Source organism: Delphinus delphis, chromosome 14, assembly GCF_949987515.2.
Source record: "Delphinus delphis chromosome 14, mDelDel1.2, whole genome shotgun sequence".
Taxonomy (NCBI): Eukaryota; Metazoa; Chordata; class Mammalia; order Artiodactyla; family Delphinidae; genus Delphinus; species Delphinus delphis.
Genome location: NC_082696.1, coordinates 38293467 through 38316494, shown reverse-complemented (window position 1 = coordinate 38316494; position 23028 = coordinate 38293467). Strand labels below are relative to the sequence as shown.

The window sequence follows — 23028 nt, the reverse complement described above, 5'->3', positions numbered from 1 at the left end:
GGTAGAGTTGTGGAATTAAAGGTGTAATTTCTAGGTGCTGGTGCTACAATTTATCACTAAATGCATTTTGCCATAGCGCATATAGTAGTTGAAACTAAGTGCTACAAAAAGTGCAGGAAAAGAGGAAAAGAAAAACAAACATTAAAAAAGGCTGAATAGATTTAATTCTGAATGGGTGAGTTACAAATACAATTTTTGCCTATGTTCACATTGAGGACAATTCTTAAACCCAGTTGATAAGTTTAAGAAGTTGAGGAACCGTAGACTGTCTGGTTTAGGAGTCCTAGGCAGTCTTACTTGTGAAACAAGACCAGAGCTGTGATGTAATAATAGAAAAGTTCATTTTCCTCACATTTATTACCTCAACCTTTAATTACACCAGAAACTATATTGATTTATGTTCTCAAATCTGACAATTTACTCATAGTAGTGTTAATCTTAATACACAATTTTTATATTTCATCAAAATCAGTTAAAAATTTGAGTTACATGCTAATAGTTCAGATTCTCTAATTTTTTTTTTCTTGAATAGCTAGATATTTAGGGCAAACGTATTTTTTTTTTGCTAGAAATATGTGAATAATTCTCTTATGTATATTTGGTAGATATAAATATGTTTACCCCTCTATATGGTGCCCATGATGCCAAAGTCTCTTGTGTTCATAGTGTTTTTATGCCAATGAGGAGAAGATCAAGGCTTTGCTTTGACTGAGCTCATTTTGCAGTTGTTTGCCATGGCCGTCAACTCTTAAGGAAACCCACATATTACATGCTGGAAGTACTTCCAAATCCATCTTCTCCCAAAGAAGGATATTTATTTGAGTTTGTGGTCAGCAGAAGCTTGGAGACATGCCGAGTTCCACTAGAGCTTTGGCGGGTCAAGTTTCCATTAACTGAAGAATTCACGCCAGACAATCTGTACCTCAAGCACAAAGTGTTCTGCTCAAGGAAAAACGAATAGAAGTAGGTGAATTGGCAAAAGCTTTTGGAAGGTAGAAATTCTATTAACTCTTTTCAGTCCATTTTGGCTATATTCTCACTAATTGCAAAGCACTTATTTCCTTGTCTCCAGTGAAGAGCAGTGTGGCCAGAGCCAATGATCAACATACTGTATATTCTTAATATTTTGATTATTATTTTCTACTATGTAGTGTTATTTAGGGCCAAACAATTGCCCAATAAACTATATTATAAAATTACCACTGCAGTCATTTCCACGTGTGTAAAGTGGGAGTTAATATGGTAGCTCAGCACCAAGAAGGTGGGCTCAATGAGTGGCACCAATGGTGAGCCATTAGCAGTCCTGTTAAATATTGTTCCCATGTTGCAGATAAATTGTAGCTCAGAGAATGTAAATAGTTTACTTAAATAATAAATATCAGAATGTATTTCATTTAATAAATATTCATCTAGCTTACACACACACTCACATACACAGGTTTTCAAAATGCTGGGAGTAGAAGGATGAATCAGGCACAGTCTGGATCAGCATTCAGTGCACAAAACAGAAACGTCTCTGCATAGTTCAAGGAAAAATGGATTTAAATGCAGTGAGTGAGTGCTTAACACCTCACTGGAAGAGCAGGAGGAATGAAAATTACGGAGGTCTGTGACTGCTTTCTTGGTTTTGAGGTCCCAACCCTGCAGATGTGATTCAGAGGTCAAGAAACTGATGTCTTCACCCTCTTACTGCTAATGTCCCAGCAGACTTTTACCTTCCAAAGGTGGTAACTAGAAAGTGGAAGGTGGTGTGCAGATACTACTGTAAACAATTGCTCTTCTAGAGCTTGCTTAGCAGCTGTCATTGCACAGGAAGGTGACTGCTGCCTCCCTTTAGTCCTTTAAATCTTATTCAAGTGCATCTCATTGACAGATCTCACCTAGTCAGAACCCTAGCTAACATAGATACCTGTTTTAGCCTTCCATCCCCTGCTCTGTTAGGTGGGGCATGAAGTAGGTGGAAATGGATGCCAGGCCCAGCACCAACAGACCATATGGAACACACAACCTCTGCACTCAAAGAGCTCACAATTTAGTAGTGGAGGCAGATAAATAAAGAGACAATTTTAGTATCATGGCAAGTGCAGTGATGGACTTAGGCACTGTGATGGTAGAGATGGGCTTTGATGTGAGAGCAGTGGGATAAGTCAGGAAAAGGATCAAAAGAGCTTCCTGGAAATGGTGTTGCCTGAGCTAATTCTTAAGGGATTAGTAAGAGCAGATGATACAAAAAGGGAGGGATGCATATGGGAAGGAACAGAATCAACAAGTGATAAAACAGCATGTGAACATGAACAGACATGAAGGGGATGGGGGAAAGTGACATGGTACTAAGGAGTGGAATGGAGGTAGTGAGTTTCGGATTTTACTGTGATCACACTAGCATCATATGGAAGGTGAATATGAAAATATGAAGCTACACAGAGGTGGGGGTATAAATACTGCAAGACCCGAGGTGTGATCAGAAATAAAGGGGATCAGACTTCTGGTTTCCAGTTCCTAATATAAACAGCTTGGAAGTCACCACTCTGTCCTAACAAGGAAAAAACTGAACAGACTGAAAAATCAACAACTATTCTTAGATCTGTAAAAGTGGTGTGAGGACACAGGGCAATCCCCTACCCCCCAGGATTAGAGAAACAGGTGAATACAGGGAGTCTTGGCTTATTGGGGCAGAAAGTCATGATCAGAAACCTACGTGGGAACCAATCTGGGGAAGGACAGCCTGAATTGTTAATGACAGATTGCTGGAGGCTCATTGTATAAAATGCTGAGAGTTAAAGCTCCAGGGAGAGGAACAGGTATAGGGGGGCCTCCCACACTTTTGTGAGATTTACCTCCAGGACCTTGACCAAGTTCTCACCGTAAATATTTGAGAAAAATCTCCTTGTGTTTGCATCAGGAGGAGGGGAAAAGGGACCATTTTTACATATGCCAGAGCACTCTGCTCTACTCATCAAGGCTTGCTCTCAGGAGAAACCAGGTAACCAGAATCTAACCTGCTGGGGTATTATTAGAGCTTAACTGACCTGCGGGGGAGGGAAACTCCCAACTTTAGTCTTCCATATGGGAAAAGGCAAATACCCAACTCCAGGTACTTTAGCCATCCTGCTCCACCCAAGCGGGGAGAAAAAAGATCAAGAAACACTTGTGAGTTAACAGTCCAGTTAACAGTCCAGAAAAAAGATCAAGAAACACTTGTGAGTTAACAGTTAACAGTCCACATGATCATTAAAAGCCCAAGAGCTAATCCATTGGACCATAGAATGCTTTACCTTCCCCCACCTCTTACCATTTTATTACTGAAGGCCTTTTACAATAGTTCCTTTTACCTGGTACATCATGCCTGGCTATCAAGGAAAAATTATAAGTCATAACTGAAAAAAGGTAGAAAACAAAATTTGAAGAGACAGGGTAAGCATCTGAATGAGACATGGCAGGGATATTGGAATTATTAGACTGGGAATTTTAAACTATGATTAATATGCTAAGGGCTTTAATGAATAACTAGACAGCATGCTAAAACAGCTGGACAATGTAAGCAGAGAGGAGGAAATCCTAAAAAAGAACCAAAAAGAAATGCTAGCGATCAAAAACTGTGACAGAAATGAAGAATGCTTTTGATAGGCTTTTCAGTAGACTGGACACAGCTAAGGAAAGAATCTCTGAGCTTGAGGATATATCAATAGAAACCGCAAAAACTGAAATGTAAAGCGAACAAAGGGAAAAAAGAACAGAACAGAATATCCAAGGACTGCAGGGCAACTACAAAAGGTGTACCATGTGTATAATGGTAATACCACAAGGAGAAGAAAAAGAGAAAGGAAATGAGTGATATCACACTGAGGAAAGGAAGGAATCAAGTATTATGTCCTTGCTTTGGACTTTGATACTTTGATACCTTTTTAACACAGAGGTACTGTTAAGTCAGAATTTTAACCTAGGTCTACTTGATTGCAAAGTCAGTGTTTTCCTTTCTCTTTCACACTGCCTTAACTGTGATTTGGTACTGACCAAGTCATTCTGTATTGAAAGATGTGTCCAAGGAATCCATGGCATCATGTGTAAGTTATGTGTTTACATGTGTATATTCTTTGTTCACAGTAGAAGGCATGACCTCAAGTGGTTCTCAAAGTTTAAAAATCACTGAGCTAAGACTTCTGGCTTAAAAGCCTGATAGCTGGTGTTCATTCAGTTTTGTTCTAGAGATCAAATGCTCACTCAGGAGTATATTTTAAAAGTGTACTAAGTAGTTCTGCTTTAGGTAGTGCTGTAGGTTAAAAATTCTTCAAGATCTCCCTGCCATGAAGCACCAGGGTGTTGAATAAATCACAATGAAAATATGTCTAGGTGCTCTACTGAACGCTGGTGAACATAAAACAAGTCCCGACAGAGACAAACACATGGAGTCTATTGGAAAGAAACAGAATAAGGGAAGCTTGAGTGGTTCTGGAGGCCAATGTTGACTGTAGGAACCTAGAGTTTTGGAGAGTAATGATTGCTGGGGGTGCGCGGTGGGCAGGAGAAGACGTGAGGCCTGCACACACCGAGGGCAAGTTGGGGACTGGATGTGAGAACCTGCATTCCTCCAGGTGCTGCATCCTTAGGGAAAGGTTGTGCTGGGGAAATCCCTGCTGGCCAGGAAACATTTAAGGAACCTCTCTGCCTCTCCCATATCCAGGGATAGAACCTAGTGGGAGCTAATATAGGTCTTGTCGGGACAAAAGCATCTTCAAACTAGCTCTTTCAGGATTCCCAAGGATTAATATTAGCCAAATATGATCCACCATAAACAAGATATCATGAACAAGACCAGCAGAGATAACAAATTCAGGCCCTCAAGGACCCAGAAACAAAACACCTCTGTGTAAAATGGTTATGTTATCAAACAATGTTATTAATGATGGAATTAAAATAAGCAAAGACGAAGCAACTAACAAATTAAAGTGTCACGAGAATCTATTTTACACCCACTAGATTGGCAGAAGTTAGAAAGATGGGTAATACCAAGTGTAGTATGTGGAGCAGCCAGAACTTTCCTGCATTACTGGGGGAAAGAAGAGTATAAATTGGTGCAGTTTGTTCCTAACAATTTTGTAAAGTTGAACTGTATACACTCTATGACTCAACGTTAACACTTTTAGATAAATACCCTGCACATACACCTGAACGTGCACAAGAGACACTTCTGAGAATGAAGTCTGCAGAGCAGCTGTGTTGGTGATAGCAAAACAAACCGAAAATTTGGAAAACAATGTGCAGGGACAGGAGAAAATAAACTGTGGTGTTCCATACAATGGTATGCTATACAACAGTGACAATGAACTATAGCTATGCACAACGTGTTTAAATTTCAGATACAACGAACCGCAAAAACACTGTTACCCGACCACATTGACTATGACATTTTTATAAAGCTTAAGTACTTAAAAAACTTAACAGTATGTTTTAAGGGAGATATATATATATATATATATATATATAATATATATAAAATATGCAAAATAAAAATATAATATTTATATATTTATAACATTTATAAAATAAAATATTGATATAAGCAAGAGAAATCCTTATATTTGAAATACAATGTGCAATTTTAAAATGTGGGGGAAATGAAAGAATATATAAATACAGTGATCTTCAAGGTTACCAATTATATTCTATTTCTTAAGTTGAGTGGAGGGCACATATTAGTATTCTCTTTATTGTATATACATTATTTATCTTCATTTTATGTATAAAAATGTCATAATTTTAAAAGACACTATGAATCATATATACATATATGATTCATATATCCCCTCTTTTCTGGATTTCCTTCCCATGTAGGTTACCACAGAGCACTGAGTAGAGTTCCCTGTGCTATACAGTAGGTTCTCATTAGTTATCTATTTTATACGTAGTATCAATAGTGTATGTATGTCAACCTCAATGTCCCAATTCATCCCCCCCCATTTCCCCCTTGGTATCCATATGTTTGTTCTCTATGCCTGTGTACGGTAGAAACTAACACAACATTGTAAAGCAACTATACTCCAATAAAAATTTTTTAAAAAGTAACCTGCTATGTGGAAGTCAGATGTATTTTTTCATATGAAAATAAAAGCATATTTAGCTGAAAAAATAAAAAAATTAAAAGACACTATGTCTGCATTTCTACCTGATTCATTTCTGTTTTGTAATACTCTTGATGAATGAAAGCTACAAATTTATAAAAGAAGTAAGACATTGACATAAAATAAGACACAGCTTACGAATGTAATTATTATTTGAAGTACTGTGGTTTTTTCGTAGTGTGTTATTCTCAAAGATAGAAATTTTGTTGCAGAAAAAATGTTTGTTGACTCTAAAAATCAATATATAAAATCACTAATGAATTTCTAATGCTCATAAGTGTCCCCTAAAAACAAAATAATTTAATGATGTTACACCATGCATGTTTTTAAATCTTTTGAATCTTGTTCAAGAGAAAATTTAAATTAAGAAAATAGATCTACAATTATTTCAGTTTCTTCTCTTTTGTTCCTGTTTATGTTCTCAGTAGAATCTAGATGTATGCCAATTATTATGATGCCACTCAAGAGACACTTCCAGTGGTACAGTTTTTTAAAGGGACTTTTGTAGTCAGTTCAGCGTGGAATGTTGAACCAGTAGCAAAATCTATGTCCATTTACGTAGAATCCGTAGCACTGTCAAATGGTGTAACTTATTTGGCTTAAGGATTCTCTTCAGATTTGGGGGTGGACTTGAGAGGCACCTATTTAGTCGCAGAAAGGAGGAAAACACCTCTACATCACTTCAGATGCAAACCTTACATGGTTGAGTTCTTGCTGAAGGAGAGGCTGGCTTTGTGATAGCCCCGTTTTCCTCCTGTTGGGTGAGCTCAGAGGGTTTAACTTTCATTTAACTTGGCAAAATGCATGTGCAAATTTCTTACACTACAATTCCAGGTTTTTATTTTGCTTAAGCGTGTTTCCTTTTTTTGTAGTTGGAATAAGGAAAGGAGAGTGTTTATAGTAAAGTTGGTAATAAAATAAAGAGAATAAAGTGAGTTTTGATATCTGACCATCCTCACATTATAGATAACTACATTGAAATTTAATAAAACATTTTAATTTAAATACACTTTAATAGACACTTATCTAACATAGATTCATTATTTGACAAATTTCTAAAGTCTTTTACATATATTTCTTGGTCTATAATGACTGTTAGCAGTTTGCAGGCTTAAAACGTGGCACTCCTAAAAATGCTGAAATTCCTATCAACAACCTATTCTTGAGAAAGATGTGCTTTATTCCATATTGCTTCAGTTTCTGTATGAAAGTTACAGTGATTAATTGCAGTAAGGTTCTTCCTAAGGTTCTTCCTTCTTTCTTCTCCTTAGCTATACACATAATCATTTAAGTGTACGGAATAACAAATTTGTATACCATATGGCCTTCCCTAAACCTTCTCAGTGTCTTAAAGCGTGTTTTGATTTTTTTTCCCCGCCATGTTACTCTAGGATAGTTTCCCAGCACGATTTGGAGGAATTCATTTTGTCAACCAACCATGGTATATCCATGCCCTGTATACCGTGATCCGGCCTTTCCTGAAGGAGAAGACTCGGAAAAGGGTATTTGTTTGCTTCTTTGTTTTTTTATTTCCTTTCTGCTCCCCCGTTCAATAAATTATGATGCATACTGTATGTATAACATGTGCTGTGGTAAAATGTGTTTCTGTACTGAATATAACTCTAAAAGATAACATAAAATATATTTTACAAAATGTAAAAACTTGTGATTAATTCTGAACAGTGTATCTGTGAAAGAAATACTTAAAAACTAGCTCTCTTGCTTTTCCACAAATGGGGAACATTTTAGCACATTCATTATACATTAAAGCCTCAGTTTAAAAGTAAAAAAAATTATACCGTGTTACTATATTGTTATTGATACACTTAATTTCAAGTAATATGCAGGGAAAAGTTATAATTTTTTATGTTATAAATAGGCGTTAGTTATTTCACAATATGTATTACATTGAATATAGTGAATTTTGTGATCTCTAATATAATTTTGTAGTGATTGTCTTGATCAATCACACATTTCAGAAAGAATACTAATGTGTAGAAATTTTAATATCTCTTTAAATTACAAGTTACTTGAATTCCAAGATTCAGTTTTATCCAACAATGAGGATATTCAAAGTAGATTCCAAAATAATCATTTTTCTGAGAATAAGAATATTTATATAAATTATTTAATGCAGTGCATGGCACATTGTAAATACCGAACACATTTATCACTATTGATAATATTTTAAAATGCATTTTAATGTACATTATTTCATTTTATCCTCCAAACATCTCTGAAAAGTAAGCTTAGTAAGCATCATCTCCTATTGAAAAGCTGAGGAAAGTAAGTCTTAGGATGGATAAATAACTTGCTTATTCATTTACACAGCTGTAAAGTTGTAGAGTTAACATTTGAATACAAATAGCTCTGCATTTAGGGATATTTTTACCACTGTGCTGTGACCAATTTTCAAATGATTAGTTCCACAGGAAAATATAGTTACTTCTAAATCCATAGGGAAGATAATTTTCCAGGTTTCTCATGAATGAGAAGGCACTTCAGGTATCTCAGTGCCTTAAAAGCCTTACTGTGAGTGTGAAAGTGAAATCATTGTTAGTATGTGTCGGTGTCAAACATTTGTGAACAGAGAGTTTTCTGTTTGTGAATTTGTTGAATATGTTTTAGTAATTTAGGAGGAAGAATTCTGTAAACAATTATAATTTATATTAGGAATTATTTCTACCACCAAGATTCATATTAATTTACATTTTATAATTTGGAAAAATGTATTGATGTGCCTCAGAAAAAACACTTTCAGCATTGTTCTATGAAGGGATGATCAGGTGATCCAAAATACCTGCTGGGGCTTTTAGCACAGGTTGTACTAATGAATGCTTTTGTAGTGTTCACGCTATGCCGCATGCTGTTCTAAGTACTCTTGGTATGTTAACTCATTTAGTCCCTCCAACAAAGCTTTAGGGTAAGCATTGTTATTTTCCTCCTTTTATAGATGGGAAAATGAGGCATAGAAGCTGAAACCATTTGCTCTAAATCACAGCTAGGAGGTAGTAGAGCTGAAAATGTGGATGTATTGGGAAGACTGTTCCAGGTAGAGGGACTAGCAAAGGCAATGGTCCTTAGGGAGAAACAGGCCTGGAATATTTGACAAACAGCAAGGAGGCCAGAAAAGCTGGAGACGAATAAGCTACTGGGGAGGATATTAGGGGACTGGATGGGCAGGAACATAGTGTGCCCACTCATAGAGGGTCGTAAAGATCTGGGCTTTCAGTCAGAGTGAAATGAGGAGCACTTGAAAGACTTTGAGTGCAGGAGTGACTTGTTGTGACATGATTTTGACATGATTTTGCTCTGTTGAAAAGACTGAAGAGTTTCAAGTCTACAAAACAAGGAAAGTTCTAGGTTTGGGGGTTATTTGACGGAATTTGATGATTTTGACAATGCCTACAAGAATGCATTGCTAGCACTATTCCAGATGGAATTGAGGTATTTGAATTTTACCATTTTAATTAAAACTATATGACTTGGAAATTTTTGTATGAGAAAATAATTATAGATTGAAACACCTTTAATTTTTAAGTATATAATCAATGCACAATGCAACGTTATTATATTTCCTTACTGGAATCCCAAGTGATTCAGCATTACAGTATTACTCAAACAACTTATAACACAGATGCTGTAAATCTATGTTCTGAAAAACTGGTAAAAGGAAACCTAGGAAAGAGTCGTGAATCCTCTTTCACAGTAGACATTTAGCTCTTCATTTTCTTAAATTAAATCAGACTTTGAGTTTCCAGCACACTGGGCTGATGGGAATGTCAACCTTAGGGGTTGACAGGGGTCCCTTCTCAAAATTTCACCAGTGTCTAGAATCTTTCATGTAGAGCCTAACTTCCCATCCATCATGGCCACTTTTGACATGCTCACTGTTCAAGCTAGTATTAGTTCATTGAATTAAGGTCTCCTTCTGCTCCAGCAGAAGGAGATGCTTCAGCATCTTTACTGAAGCCAGAACCCAATGGCGAGGTTTCAATCCACTACCCTAGTGCACTCTTCAGCTGGTCCACAGATGTGGTCCTGCCACACCCCAAGAGCTGACAGGAAACAGGTTTTCCTGCTAGTTGTCACAAATTTCCACTTCTTCCTCAATCGTGGGCTTGCTATTCTATTCCTTGCTAATTCTTAAAAATATTCTACCCTCTTTCTACCATAATTATGGTCAGCTACCATAATCTCTTCAATGGCACGGTTTAGGAAAATAAATTTTTTTTAAATTTAAAAGTTCAGCCTAAGTATAATTGTAAGGTAATCTGAGGCAAAGGAGACCCAAAGAACCAGACTTCTTGCATGAAATGGAGGAAGAAAAAATATACACGGGGGAGAATATAGTAAAACTTCAATAAATGATGAGACAAATGTGTGCATGGCATATTCCAGCAGGGTGTGAGTAGTAGGAGATGTGCTCACAGAAAGAGTTCATAGAGGATCTTATAGGACTTACTCTAAGAGAAAGAAGAAGGCAATGGGGGATTATGAGCAGAATAATGTGACCTGATGGATGTTTTAACATGGTCATTCGGTCTGCTGTGTTGAGAATAGAGTGTTGGTGGCAAGAGTGGAAGTCAGGAGGGCAGTTAGGAGGCAGTAACACAGTGTGAAGGATGATGGGAGTTGTGTTAGGGTTGTAAGGGTGCAGTTGTTCAGATGTTTGAATTCAGGATAGATTTTGGAGGTAGTACCAAAAGAATTTACTGACAACTTAGATTATGAGAGAAGTAAAAGATGAGTCAAATGTTTTGGCCTGAGAAACTAGAAGCATATTTGTACGATTAACTGACATTGAAAATAGGGAGGAGTTGATTTGGGGGAGAGAATTATAAGTTCAATCTTGGATATGTTAAGCTCCAGGTGCCCATTTACCATTTAAGTGGAGGTGTGACATAGAGAGTAGAAATACCAATATGGAGTTCAAAAGAGAGGTCTGGCTTCAAAATATAAATTTTCAGTGTATGGACAATACTTAAAGGCACTAGACTGAATGACATCACCAAGGAGTGAGTATAGTTAGAGAAGAGAATAAATCCGAGAGCTGAAGCCTGGAGCTCTCTGATGTTAAGATGCTGGGGAGGTGAGGAATAACCAGCAAAAGAGTCTGAAAAAAGCATCTATCAAATAGAAGGAAACCAAGAGATCCTGGGAGAAAGTGTTTCAATGAGGAGAGCCATCTACTATATCCAGTGCTGCTGAGAGTTTAAGGAAAATAAGGACAGAGAATTATTGGACACTGAATTTAGCAGTGAGAAGGATCTTGACAAGAGCTATTTTCATGCAATGGTGGGAGGCAAAGCCTATTTGGATTCGATTCAGGAAAAATGGGACAAAAGTACTTGGACAATGAATATAGATGACTCCTTTGATGAGTTTTGCAATGAAAGGAAGGAGAAAAATAGGATAATAACTGGAGGTAAGGTCAAGAGAGGTTTTATGCATCTGTATGGTGGGGGAGGGAAGAGTAGAGTTGGCATGTTTGTTCTTTGATGGGAAAGATACAGAAGAGGAGGAAATCTGATGATGTGAGAGAGACAAGAGAGAATTGTTTGGGAAATATAACTGAGTGGAAGAGAGAATGAATTCTAGTGCACAGGTGGAGGGGTTGGCCTTTGTAGAGTTTATTCTTCCATTGTGCTGGGAGCAAAGGCAAAGCATATGGATACAGATGCTAGTGGGTGGGTCTCATCTGGTTGCCCTATTTTTTCAGGGAAAGAGGAAACAAGGCCAAAGCTGAAAGTGATGTTGAGGGAGGAGGGAACAGAGTGTTAGTGAAAAGAGAAGTAGTGTGAATTACATTTACTTTTCTAAGGATTTATTACCTAACTCTTGCATGACTTGAAAGATAAGGTTTCTGACATGAAGTAGTACATCTGATGAAATAAAGGTTGTATACCTAATAAAGTTGGGATTTCAGGTGCTAGAACTTAATTTTCCCAGGAAAATTATAAGAGCGAGAGCGAGAGCGAGAGCGAGAGCGAGAGCGAGAGCGAGAGAGAGAGAGAGAGAGAGAGAGAGAGAGAGAGGGAGAGAGTGTGTGTGTTTTCCTGTTGTGCTCTGTAAGTAGGAAGGGGAAGGTGTAAAGTGCAATTAACCTGATTTAACTTGGGGAAGACAGTATCTTCCACCTCTGTAAGCCCCACATTATGTATTCCACCAGCCACTTGCTGTGATCATTTTGACCAGTGACCCAATCTCAGATGCTTTTATACTCTTCCACAATTTGTTGAAATTATTTGTTGACTGGTGACTCCCACTCCTCTCATTTCATTTGATATAGACTAGTCTTTGTTTTCCAGTATATTTACTTCCATGGATTCTAAAAGTATGGAAAGCAAGATGAACCTCTGTTCATCTTGAACCTGAAGTGTGAGATTTCTAAGCCACTTATAAATTATAATCTTTAAATAAATATAAAAGTTTATATGAGGTGACAAGAGTACTTTATCAGAGAAGACTGATCTGAAGTCTTGAGATTGAAATGAAAGAAGAGGAAAGAGGTAGCAATTTATGGAGAAACAAATCTTGAGTATGTAGCTTAAATAATTCTCCAGTTTAACCAAAAGCTCTATGTAGACAGTGATAAGAATAATTAACAGATGCACACAGCTTTACAGTTTCAACTCATTCCATTTCTGATTTGAATGATAACCATGGAAATCTCTAGCAGAGAAGATGCTGGCAACATTATAGAACATTGGTCTTTGGAATGTGAAACTTCAGTCAACCTTTCATTGTGATGATGCTAATCTACTTTTATTTACATCACATACTTTGTATTATAAAGCAGTAATTTAGTGGTTACAGTATTCTTATTTTTACCGAAGATAAAGAGAAAGCCATACTGGTGACAGCTTTTGGGTTTAATAACGTGAATGGGCTCAGCAGTTGTTGAGCCCTTATGAGAAGAGTCTTTTAACAGCATTCATTATGCACATCATCAGCTTTGTACAGCTAACACCAGGATAATGTGCAGATCAACGTGCACATTAGATTCTGCTCATGTTCCCAGCTATGAAGCAGGAAACAAAATTTCTTGTTCCAGTTCTTTAAACCAATAATGATCTGGCCTTCTAGAAGCTACCTAAAATCCCTGAGCCTCAGGATTTTTATATGAAGTATTAGGATTACAGAACCAGCCTTCCTGTTTCACAGAGTAGATGAAGGGCTTAAATATTTTAACAGACATGGAAAACTCTTGCTTTGGCTTTCCTATCCTCAATCCTCCATCCCCCCCACCCCCCGCCCAGTTCCCAAAATCTGGGTGATATTTATTCTCCTCTGTGTGTTTTCTCCCACCCTCTTCTTGCATTTGTAGATATTTTTGCACGGTAACAACCTGAACAGTCTACACCAACTAATTCATCCTGAGATTTTGCCCTCTGAGTTTGGAGGAATGCTCCCCCCTTATGATATGGGAACCTGGGCAAGAACACTGCTAGACCACGAGTATGATGACGACAGTGAATACAATGTGGACTCCTACAGCATGCCTGTGAAGGAGGTAGAGAAGGAACTCTCCCCCAAGTCCATGAAGAGGTATGCTGGAGGTTGCTGGGAAGCGGGCTGGGCCAGGGTGGGGACACCTGATACAACTCCAGATTTTATATTTTTCTGAAGTAGCTATTTGGTGACATTTTAAAGCCTTTCATGCTCCTATGATTGGATGTCTAAGGAGTTTCAAGTCAAAGATAAATTCATTCAAGGTAACCTCAACTCAATGTTGTTCCAAATTCACAATCCAGCTGGCCCCTTAGAAGTCAGCCAATCCAGTGGCTTTTCAAACTGTTCTTTAAGGTTCTGGTTGAGTGCCTCAGGGCAAGCAGGTAGCGAGTGGGGACAGTGCCCATCTCCACTGCAGTGAGACTGACTATCTAAACAAATTTTTGGACTCCTGTGTAAGATTTCATTTGAAGGAAGGGATCCATAGAGCGAACAGACACACACTTCAAACACTAACATTCAAAGCTTACGTTCTTTTTTCAGCATCTCTGCCAAGTTTCTGTTTAAAAGTTTCTGTCTAGCCATTCCTGGGGCAAAACACTGTCTTTCCCTACAGCTTTAATCTTTACAGAATTCACTGTTGAGTCAGAATCTGATTTCCTGCTTTGACTCTCATAGTGTTATTAGGCCTGTTTTCTTTCAGTCAATGGGTATTTATTCAACACATGCTCTGTAATAAAAACTTCCCTAGGCGTTTTGTATCCAATATGGGTAAAACATATGTCCAGCCATGATCTACTGGTGATCGAGGGCAAGGGGGTTGCCAGACACACACAAATGCGTAACTGCCTCTGAGTTTGCATTCTGTAGCAATTAGATGAAGACATCTAATTCTTATGCTACCCCAGGCCACACCAGCCCAGCGTTCATTTGGATCACAAATATTATTTCTTGGTTCATTTCCTATCCTGGAAATATAGGAACCACAGCTCCTACAAGTCTCTCTTCACGTAATTCAGGGAGGACACAAGGGCATCTCCCATGTCATTGCAAACATTATCTTGCATCCTTCTCTGAGGAAAGCCTTAGGGTCATTCGGTCACCACTGACTCATGCAGTGGCATCTTTGAGTCTGGCCTCTTTTATTTGCTGCTGCAGCTGCTGCTGTTCTTGGGGGGTGGGGTGTGATGCCTTTCTCTCCCCAGGCTGCTCCACAACTCCTTGGAGAGAATGGAAAGGCCAGGAACATCTTCAGCTTTAATTTCTCCACTAATGGACAAGCTTATCTTTAAATCAAGTTTGGGCTTTTCAACTCCCTCCTCTTAAAACAAGGCTTCCTAATTTGAGTTATATGCTCTTCTCACCAAAGGGGTTCATTGATGGACCCTAAAAGTGGTCTGTAAAGTGATAAAAGTTGTATTCAAAACTGTGTGTGTATATGTTTGAATGTATGTGTGTATATATAGATATATAAATGTATATATAGTGCTTTTTTTTTCTGGAGAGAAGGCATATTTCATCAAATTCTCAAAGTTGTCTAAGACAAAAATGGTTAAAAGCCATTACCTAAGAATAGGTTCCTTCTGATAAAAATTAAAATTCTAACAGTGATAATTGTTACAATCTACCATTTTTAATAAACTTCTCATGAGTTAGGCCCTTACTAGGTACTTTTTTGGTAACATTCACTTATTTAATTCTCACAACAACCTTGTTAAACAGATATTCGTATCCCCAAAGTCACATAGTCTATATGTGATGGAACAAGGTTCCAATCCATGAGGTACAGAGTCTTTCATGTTGTTGATATACATCTTGTCTACTCTTCTGTGACAGAACTGAGCTACATGAGGATTTGGAGACAGCTCTCATAGGTGTCCCTTAGTCTTTTCCTTTGCCAGCTAGCAATGCTCATTTCCTTTAGCCCCTCCTTCTGTGACTTGTTAACTAATGTGGTCCCCTCCTCTGAGCACACCTCTCTCCATATCCTCTACAGCCTTAGCTGCATCCCCATCACCTACACTTCCTCCAAAACTTCCTACCTGCTCTCTTTGCCTCCACCTTTACCCTGCTCCCCTACCTTCCATTTATTATATTATCCATGTGGCAGTCAAAATAATATTTTAAAAATGTAAATCAGATCATTTCACTTCTCTGCTTTGAATTTCTAAGTGACTGCTGATTATACAATGAATACAATCAACTCCAACTTACAATATGCTGCATGATCTGATCCTGCCTACCTCTCTCCTCTAAGTTTATTTACCTATTCTCTCCTCCCCTACCTTTCAGACACAACATCCTTCTTTATTCTCCTTCAGCCTCCCCAGTTTGTTCCTATCCAAGGGTCTTTATTCTTGTCACCTCTGGCTGGAGTATTCTTTTCCTCTGTCTTCCAATGGCTGGCCCCAATCAAAGGTCATCTCCTCAAGAGGGTCTTTTGGTCTTTCTCAGTCACCAGGTCTTAATCAGCTCTACTTCCTACTCATTCTAGACACTTCCTATCAATCACCTTCTTTATTTTCTTCATAGTTCATTATTAGTCAGTGAAATGATTGATTTTATTTAGTTATTTATCCCCCTGTCCTGCAATGTAAGCTTCAGGGAGACTTTAGTGGCTTTGTCTATCCTGTCCTCTTCTGAATCCTCAGTGCCTGGAGTGGAGCCTGGCACACAAACCATGCTCACTAGGCACCAGTTAAATGAATGAAGGAGTCCTCTGCTGTCTGTCAGTGGCCCCTTTTAGGTGCAGTGTTTAGAATTGTAGAGGTGACATCTGACGTTATCATTACTTGCATAGAGGTTCCAGAATTCTGGCTTTGCAGTGAGGACCTCATTGGCTTCCTTTAGTTACTGTTGCTGTTACTGTTGCTGCCGTTCAGGCAGCCAAGGCACATTGCTGACTCATACTGAACCCCTTAAAACTGGTCTCTTTACTTATAGATCCTTATCCTCATAATTCTTTATTTCTGTGTTTAGCTTTTTCCTCCAAGCACATTATTTTAATTGACATCATCTTGTTAGATTTGGTTCAGGCGATCCACATTTTGAAGTCTTTTTGGATCCTGATTTTCTTCTCCAATTAATTAGGACATTTTGTCCCCTGAAGACTTGGCTTACAGCACGATGACCTCCTCAACCCTGAGTTTCTTGCTTCTGACATGGGCTGATTGGAATTTCAGACATCCTTTGTTTGGTGTAGCTTTTGTATCATATGAAGCTTATATGGTTCTATTTGAAAACTCCTGAAAAATAAGATCAAGAAAGTTGTTTCACTTTATTTTTATCTTCTCTCTGGCAGGGGATGGTAGTTCCCCATCAAGGATGGGAGAAAATTGTTTCTAGGTTCCACCCTTCTCCATCTCCTTTTCCAGTTTTATATCATTCTTAGATTGAGAGGGGAAAAATCATTCCTTCACCAAAGAGTTGTAGATAACTGTTCCTTTGGGTGAATTTAGTTACGTGTATAGCTAGAAGATTATGTTCCTCCGTGTAAATTTGTGGAGAGATAGTATAATCATGTGAAAGAATACAAACTTCACTAGAGAATGGGTTCCTTGAACTCGGGGACTGTCTTTTACCTTATGCCTCTAGGACCCAGGATAGTGTCTGGCACACAACAGTTGCAGTGAGCATCAACACTAATGTTGTTAATGGTAATATGCACTTCCATTTTATTAAATAATATTCAACACCTATGGTTACTATGTGCCAAACCCTACCTAATGCTTTGTATACATCAACTCCTTTGCTTTTCTAAACAACTAATAAGGTAATACTATACCCATCTTATTGATGAGGAGACCCAGATACAGAAAAGGTAAGTAACTTCTGCATTTCACATAGCTCCAAAGCTACAATGCTAATGCTGGAACACAGGTAATAGTGTTCTCTAAGTTATTTCCTTAACCACTACCATATGCTATCTGCCGGAATTAATGCCGGGGGTTATGCATGCATTATTGCACTTGATCCTCAATACGTCTGTATGATGTAGGTATTATTTTCCCCATTTTACAGATAAGGGAACAAAATCTTAGGAAGTTTAAATAGCCTTCCCTTGGTCACAGAACTAATAAATAGCAGAAGGTGGAATTGGAATCCATTTCTGTCTAAAATCTAGTCTCTTAAACACTAAGGTATAGCACAATATTGTAGATACATAATAAATAAATAAATGATACCTGGATAATTAAAGTTAAACTATAGGTTTTCATGAGGAAAAAAGTTATTCATTGAAAGACAGTAGAGGCTGGAGACTGCTAAGATGTACTGTGAGTTAATGTTAGGTAACTTCCTCTATTGCAGTTGAAACAGACCAATTTATTAACTGTTATGATCCTGCACAAATAACCCTGTTTTTTTGTATAAGAGAGCACAAAAGAAAATCTAGACTAAAACAACAGTACACTTGGGGCAATTAAATATCAAAAAAATCTTAATCAGAAATTGTTTCTGCCTGGCTTGTTTTATTGAGGAATCGTTCTGCGTATTGAGCCAGCAGCATTCATCATCCAACAATTCTGACATCTGTAGTGCATGATAAAAGCAAACTAGGACATATATACACTACCAAACATAAAATAGATAGCTAGTGGGCAGCAGCCACATAGCACAGGGAGATCAGCTCGGTGCTTTGTGACCACCTAGAGGGGTGGGATAGGGAGGGTGGGAGGGAGACGCAAGAGGGAGGGGTCATGGGGATATATGTATGCATATAGCTGATTCACTTTGTTTTAAAGCAGAAACTAACACACCATTGTAAAGCAATTATACTCCAATAAAGATGTTTTTAAAAAAAGCAAACTAGGAACTTAATCCCAGGTTGGATAGTGCACTGTAATTTAAACTATTTTATTAAAATTGCCATATCCTCTAATATTTTTTTATGTAAAAAAAATTTTTAACATCTTTATTGCAGTATAATTGCTTTACAATGGTGTGTTACTTTCTGCTTTATAACAAAGTGAATCAGTTATGCATATACATATGTCCCCATATCTCTTCCCTCTTGTGTCTCCCTCCCTCCCACCCTCCCTATCCCACCCCTCTAGGTGGTCACAAAGCACCGAGCTGATCTCCCTGTGCTATGCGGCTGCTGCCCACTAGCTATCTATTTTACATTTGATAGTAAAAGTAGTCAAGGAACGTAAGGATTTAAAAGATGTGTGTGCATGCGTATGTGTATTTGTATGATGTGTGTTTTAATAGAACATTATGGCAAATGATTATATTGTAGACTCTGTGCTGTCTGAAGAGCTTTGGTGTGTACTTGAATATTATTAGGATATGCCTCAACATTTAACTTTGTGAGAATTTTAAAATAAATTTGTGAGAATTTTAAAATAAATGTTTTTGTTAAGAATTTCTTTCTCCACAGGATAAATTGCTTTATCTTCATCACTCTTCGCTTTGAATGCTTGATAGCCATCTTCTTTCAGTATGGAAGCTATTTATTGGATAAAAGTTAATCGAAATCCTACTGTGTAACAGACTCTGTGACATGCATTGTGTTCATAGCAAGGAGAGAAACTGATAAAGTCCCTGCTCATGGAATTTATAGTCTAGTGGGTACTCGTTGTCAAGTAACCCTCTAGTGCAGGACATTAAATGGACCCCTGTATATTTTAGCATGGATTCATCTTGGGAAACCAATTATTTCAGTTGAGTCTAAGAAAAACAATGTTACAAGTCTAATTATTAAGTGCTTTGTGCAATTGTCAATTGTGTTAAAATGTATTTTATTCATGTACTTTTTTCTAAGATAAATTATCATTTCTCCTTCTCCTTCCCTCTCTCTCTGTCTCTTTCTCTCTCCTGCACACACACAGACACACACACACACACACACGCACCCCACATTCAACTGCAGCCAGTCTCCATTCTGATACATGCATCTAATACCTATTATTGAGGTAAAATAGTGAAAGTGACTTAGGAAATAAACCTCCTTATTTTAAAATTCTCACCTTCCTTTTCATTCTCTCTTTAGAAATGAATTTAAGTTTATTTAAATGAAGGAGTCAATTTATCAGTTAATTCTGTAATTATTTTTGCTTTGATAATTAGTTCCATTGCTGTTCTTCTTCATTAGCATGTGTGGTTGTATTTTAGTTTATAGTCTTTCTTTTTGAAAATTAATGAGGTCTGTGAAGAGGCATATTGCCACAGCAATAGCCAAATGGTTGGAATGCAGCAGCAGGGGAAAAATTCATTATGGAGGATAATTTAAAAGGGCAGCTGCTTCTTTAATGCCATAGCCATTAAGATGACAGCTTCCTGCCACCACAGTAGCACTTTTCATTGACTTTCCTCCTTCCCAGTTTTATGTTGTTTCCTAGTGAGGAACTGAGATATAATTCCCACCTGCTATCAAAGGCATGTGCAAGGGGTTTTCACATTATTTGTTTTCCTAATCATAAAGTGCTCCTGACTAAACAAGAGGGGTTTCTACTTTTCTTAAAGTTTTCAAGAGTAAGATTGATTTTATTCAGATGCCCTAGTGGAAAATTGAACAAAACTCATATTGAAATATTGATTTTTTTCCTAAAGTTCTCATTAAATATAAAAAAAGATGGTTAAAAATGCACATTCCTGTTGAAGTCGTTTCATAGAGCCCTTTCAGACAGGAATCAAGGCTCCTTTTATTTCTACTTCTTTTCTTATAACAATAAGTTCACTGTAATAATTCCCCCATTTGGTGATCTCTTGGAATGCATCAGTCCTGTACTAGAAATTCTCAGACTCAAAGAAAAGTCTCTTGCTTGACTGTAAAGAAGAGAACTTAAGCCTATTATTATGTATTTAGAATCCTCTGCTGTGCATTATTCTATTCAGAGGCCAGAGGGGATTGTTTCCTTTGATGCAAAACATCACCATAAATGTATCTCTTTAAATGTGCAGCATTCTCAGTTCATAAGTCTCTTGTTGTAGAAAAAGTTAATCCGCATCCATGAGAGAAGTGATAAAGGAGAAAAGACAGAGAACAGAAGGTGATTGTTTGGCAGTAACGCACTGACATTGGCTTTATCATTTCTAGATCCCAATCAGTTGTGGATCCTACAGTGTTAAAACGCATGGATAAAAATGAGGAAGAAAACATGCAACCTTTGCTCTCTCTGGACTGATAACTTCTCTACCCTCCCCATGGATTAGAAATGGAAGGTACTTGTTTTCAGCACCAGGGCCAGCGCTGTGGAGGAATTACCAGCTGGAAATTTATTTATTCACGTTAATGTAGCATAATATATAAGACATCAGGCTTTCCCGTTTGCCTGAACCATGGGTGCCCTGGTCTGAATTTTTTTTAAAAGGTCAATAATTTATTCTGTAAGTGCCAAGTTCTTTGTAAATACAATGTACTCTTCACATCAAGTTTGTAAATTTTGGTAGTAACTTAAATTGGAAGATTGGCTTATGAGTCTATGCCAGTGATATGAACTATAACAAGAACAGAAAAGACACATAAGCAATTAAAGCTAATTAAATGTAGCCCTGTTTCCTATGAAGCCATATTTCAGCTATCATAGTGATTGTTTCGTTGTTTTTCTCTGAAACTGTTGTACTCAAAGGTACATTTAATGGGCACAGGGAACTAGATGATTCTAGGAAATTATTATGATAAATGTATTAACTGTCTAGTGATTTTCAGTTCACAGAAAACGTACCCTGGTGACTATCACTGGCCTTGCATTTGGGAGACAAGGAATGGCAAATGACCTGGTAAACTCAACACTTGAACTCTTCTATGTTGTTTAATTCCTGGAGTCTTGTGAAAAAATATGTTCCCCAAATTAAGATGTGGAATTCTGAAAGAGAGTGGATTCTTTTTAAACTGCTGTCTTCACAATGTGTCCTTTATTCCAGACCCCATTTTATCCCTGTCTGATGTACTTTAAGAAACTTTTTCCCCCAAAACTCTTTGATCAAGAGAAAGAGAACTCATACATGAATAGTATTTGACAGCTAATTTTGAACATAAAAGTTGCCAAGTACCAATAAGGGGCTAATTTCTAATTCTTGTGCACTGGTTGAAAAAATATATATATTCTCACACACGTATATATTTTTACTGAGCTCTAATAAATCCTCAATGTGACAGGCTTACAAAGTAAATCACACATATTCAATGGTCTTAGAGATGTTATAGATTACTGTATGCAATGCTAACTCTGGAAAACCACTTCCATTAAAGTTAATGAAAATGAGGTATAGTAAAACAGACTTTCAGTGAACTTATTTAAGGGAATTCAATTTAATTTGTAATGCAATCTTGACTCTGCCATTTTAGTGCAATATATTTTGTCTTCAAAAAAACAACAGGTATCAACAAAGGCAGTAGGCAGTATCAGGTGATGGAGAGTAATATTGTTTTCCCCAAATTCAAGTTAATTTTCCTAATGATCCAGTAAGTTCACGTTTTCTTCTCAGAAAAGATTTTAAGAGCATATTGCATCCAGGAGAGATAATGAAATCTTCTGAGGGCATCTGAGATACTATATTATAGTATAAATCTAGATTTGGAATCCTTATGTTAAAGTTTTCACTTCATAAAAATTCTGCAATGATAGCACATTTTAAAAATTTAACTTTAAATTTCAAATTCTAGTGTGAAAAAGCAAGATTTTTACCACCTTTTCAGAGTGGTAATTTTTGAGACTGAGGATTTAACATTAAAATATTCTTTTGAAAGAAAAATATCTCAAGGAACTTTTGGAAACCAACAGAAATAAAGGCATGTAGCAGCCTTCATATACTTCTTAGTCAAAAGCTTTAAAAAGTCAAGTTCTAATTCTATAGCTAAGAATCTTAAAATCAAGATCAGTACACGATTCTGCAGTGTCACCAATGGACTGTCTAGTATTTGTAAAAATACATAAATATACATTAAAAATATGAATGCAAGATACCTTAAAAATGCTGACCTCCAATCAAATGCAGAAGAATAATGACTGTCGGTCCTCTGCTCCACCCATAAATATTACAGAGATTGGAATGCATTGGAATAAAAAGCCACAGCAACTCTTAATCTAAGAACCTAACCAATGTTGTTCTTACGTTTTTGCCAACTTGACATACATTTTTTAGCATTGGGCTTTATATACTATACAAGCAAGTGTTAGACAATATGATGGAATAAAATGGAAAGAAAGTAAGTACAGGAGGCCAGTCAACCTTGCATTTTCATGAGTTTCATTTGATATGCACCATTTATTGCCAATTTTCAGAATTCTACCAGCTTCAGATGTCAACCAGCATAGCCAGCTTTTTTTTCCCCCTGTCATAGGCTAGTGTCATATACAAAAATAACTTGGAAGGCATATTTTATGTGTATACCTACCCACTTATAAGTATCATTCACACTCTCTCCCTACCCCACATTTGGAAACTGCATTGGCATTGCTGCTTGACGGCTCTTTTTCAAATGAGCAATTGAGAGTTGGCTGGATTGTGT

The 23028-nt window shown here is 37.3% G+C and overlaps 1 protein-coding gene across 2 annotated transcripts in view; it reads left to right on the top strand.

Annotated features, from left to right (window-relative positions):
• CLVS2 (clavesin 2) overlaps positions 1 to 21788 on the top strand; it is a 66275-nt gene extending 44487 nt beyond the window's left edge. For both annotated transcript variants that reach the window (XM_060030546.1, XM_060030547.1), the window contains 3 exons: positions 7511 to 7621; positions 13450 to 13670; positions 20614 to 21788. In XM_060030546.1, the coding sequence (XP_059886529.1) occupies positions 7511 to 7621; positions 13450 to 13670; positions 20614 to 20701 (420 nt within the window). In that variant the 3' untranslated portion in view covers positions 20702 to 21788. The remainder of the gene's footprint in view (positions 1 to 7510; positions 7622 to 13449; positions 13671 to 20613) is intronic.
• Positions 21789 to 23028: the final 1240 nt, after the last annotated feature.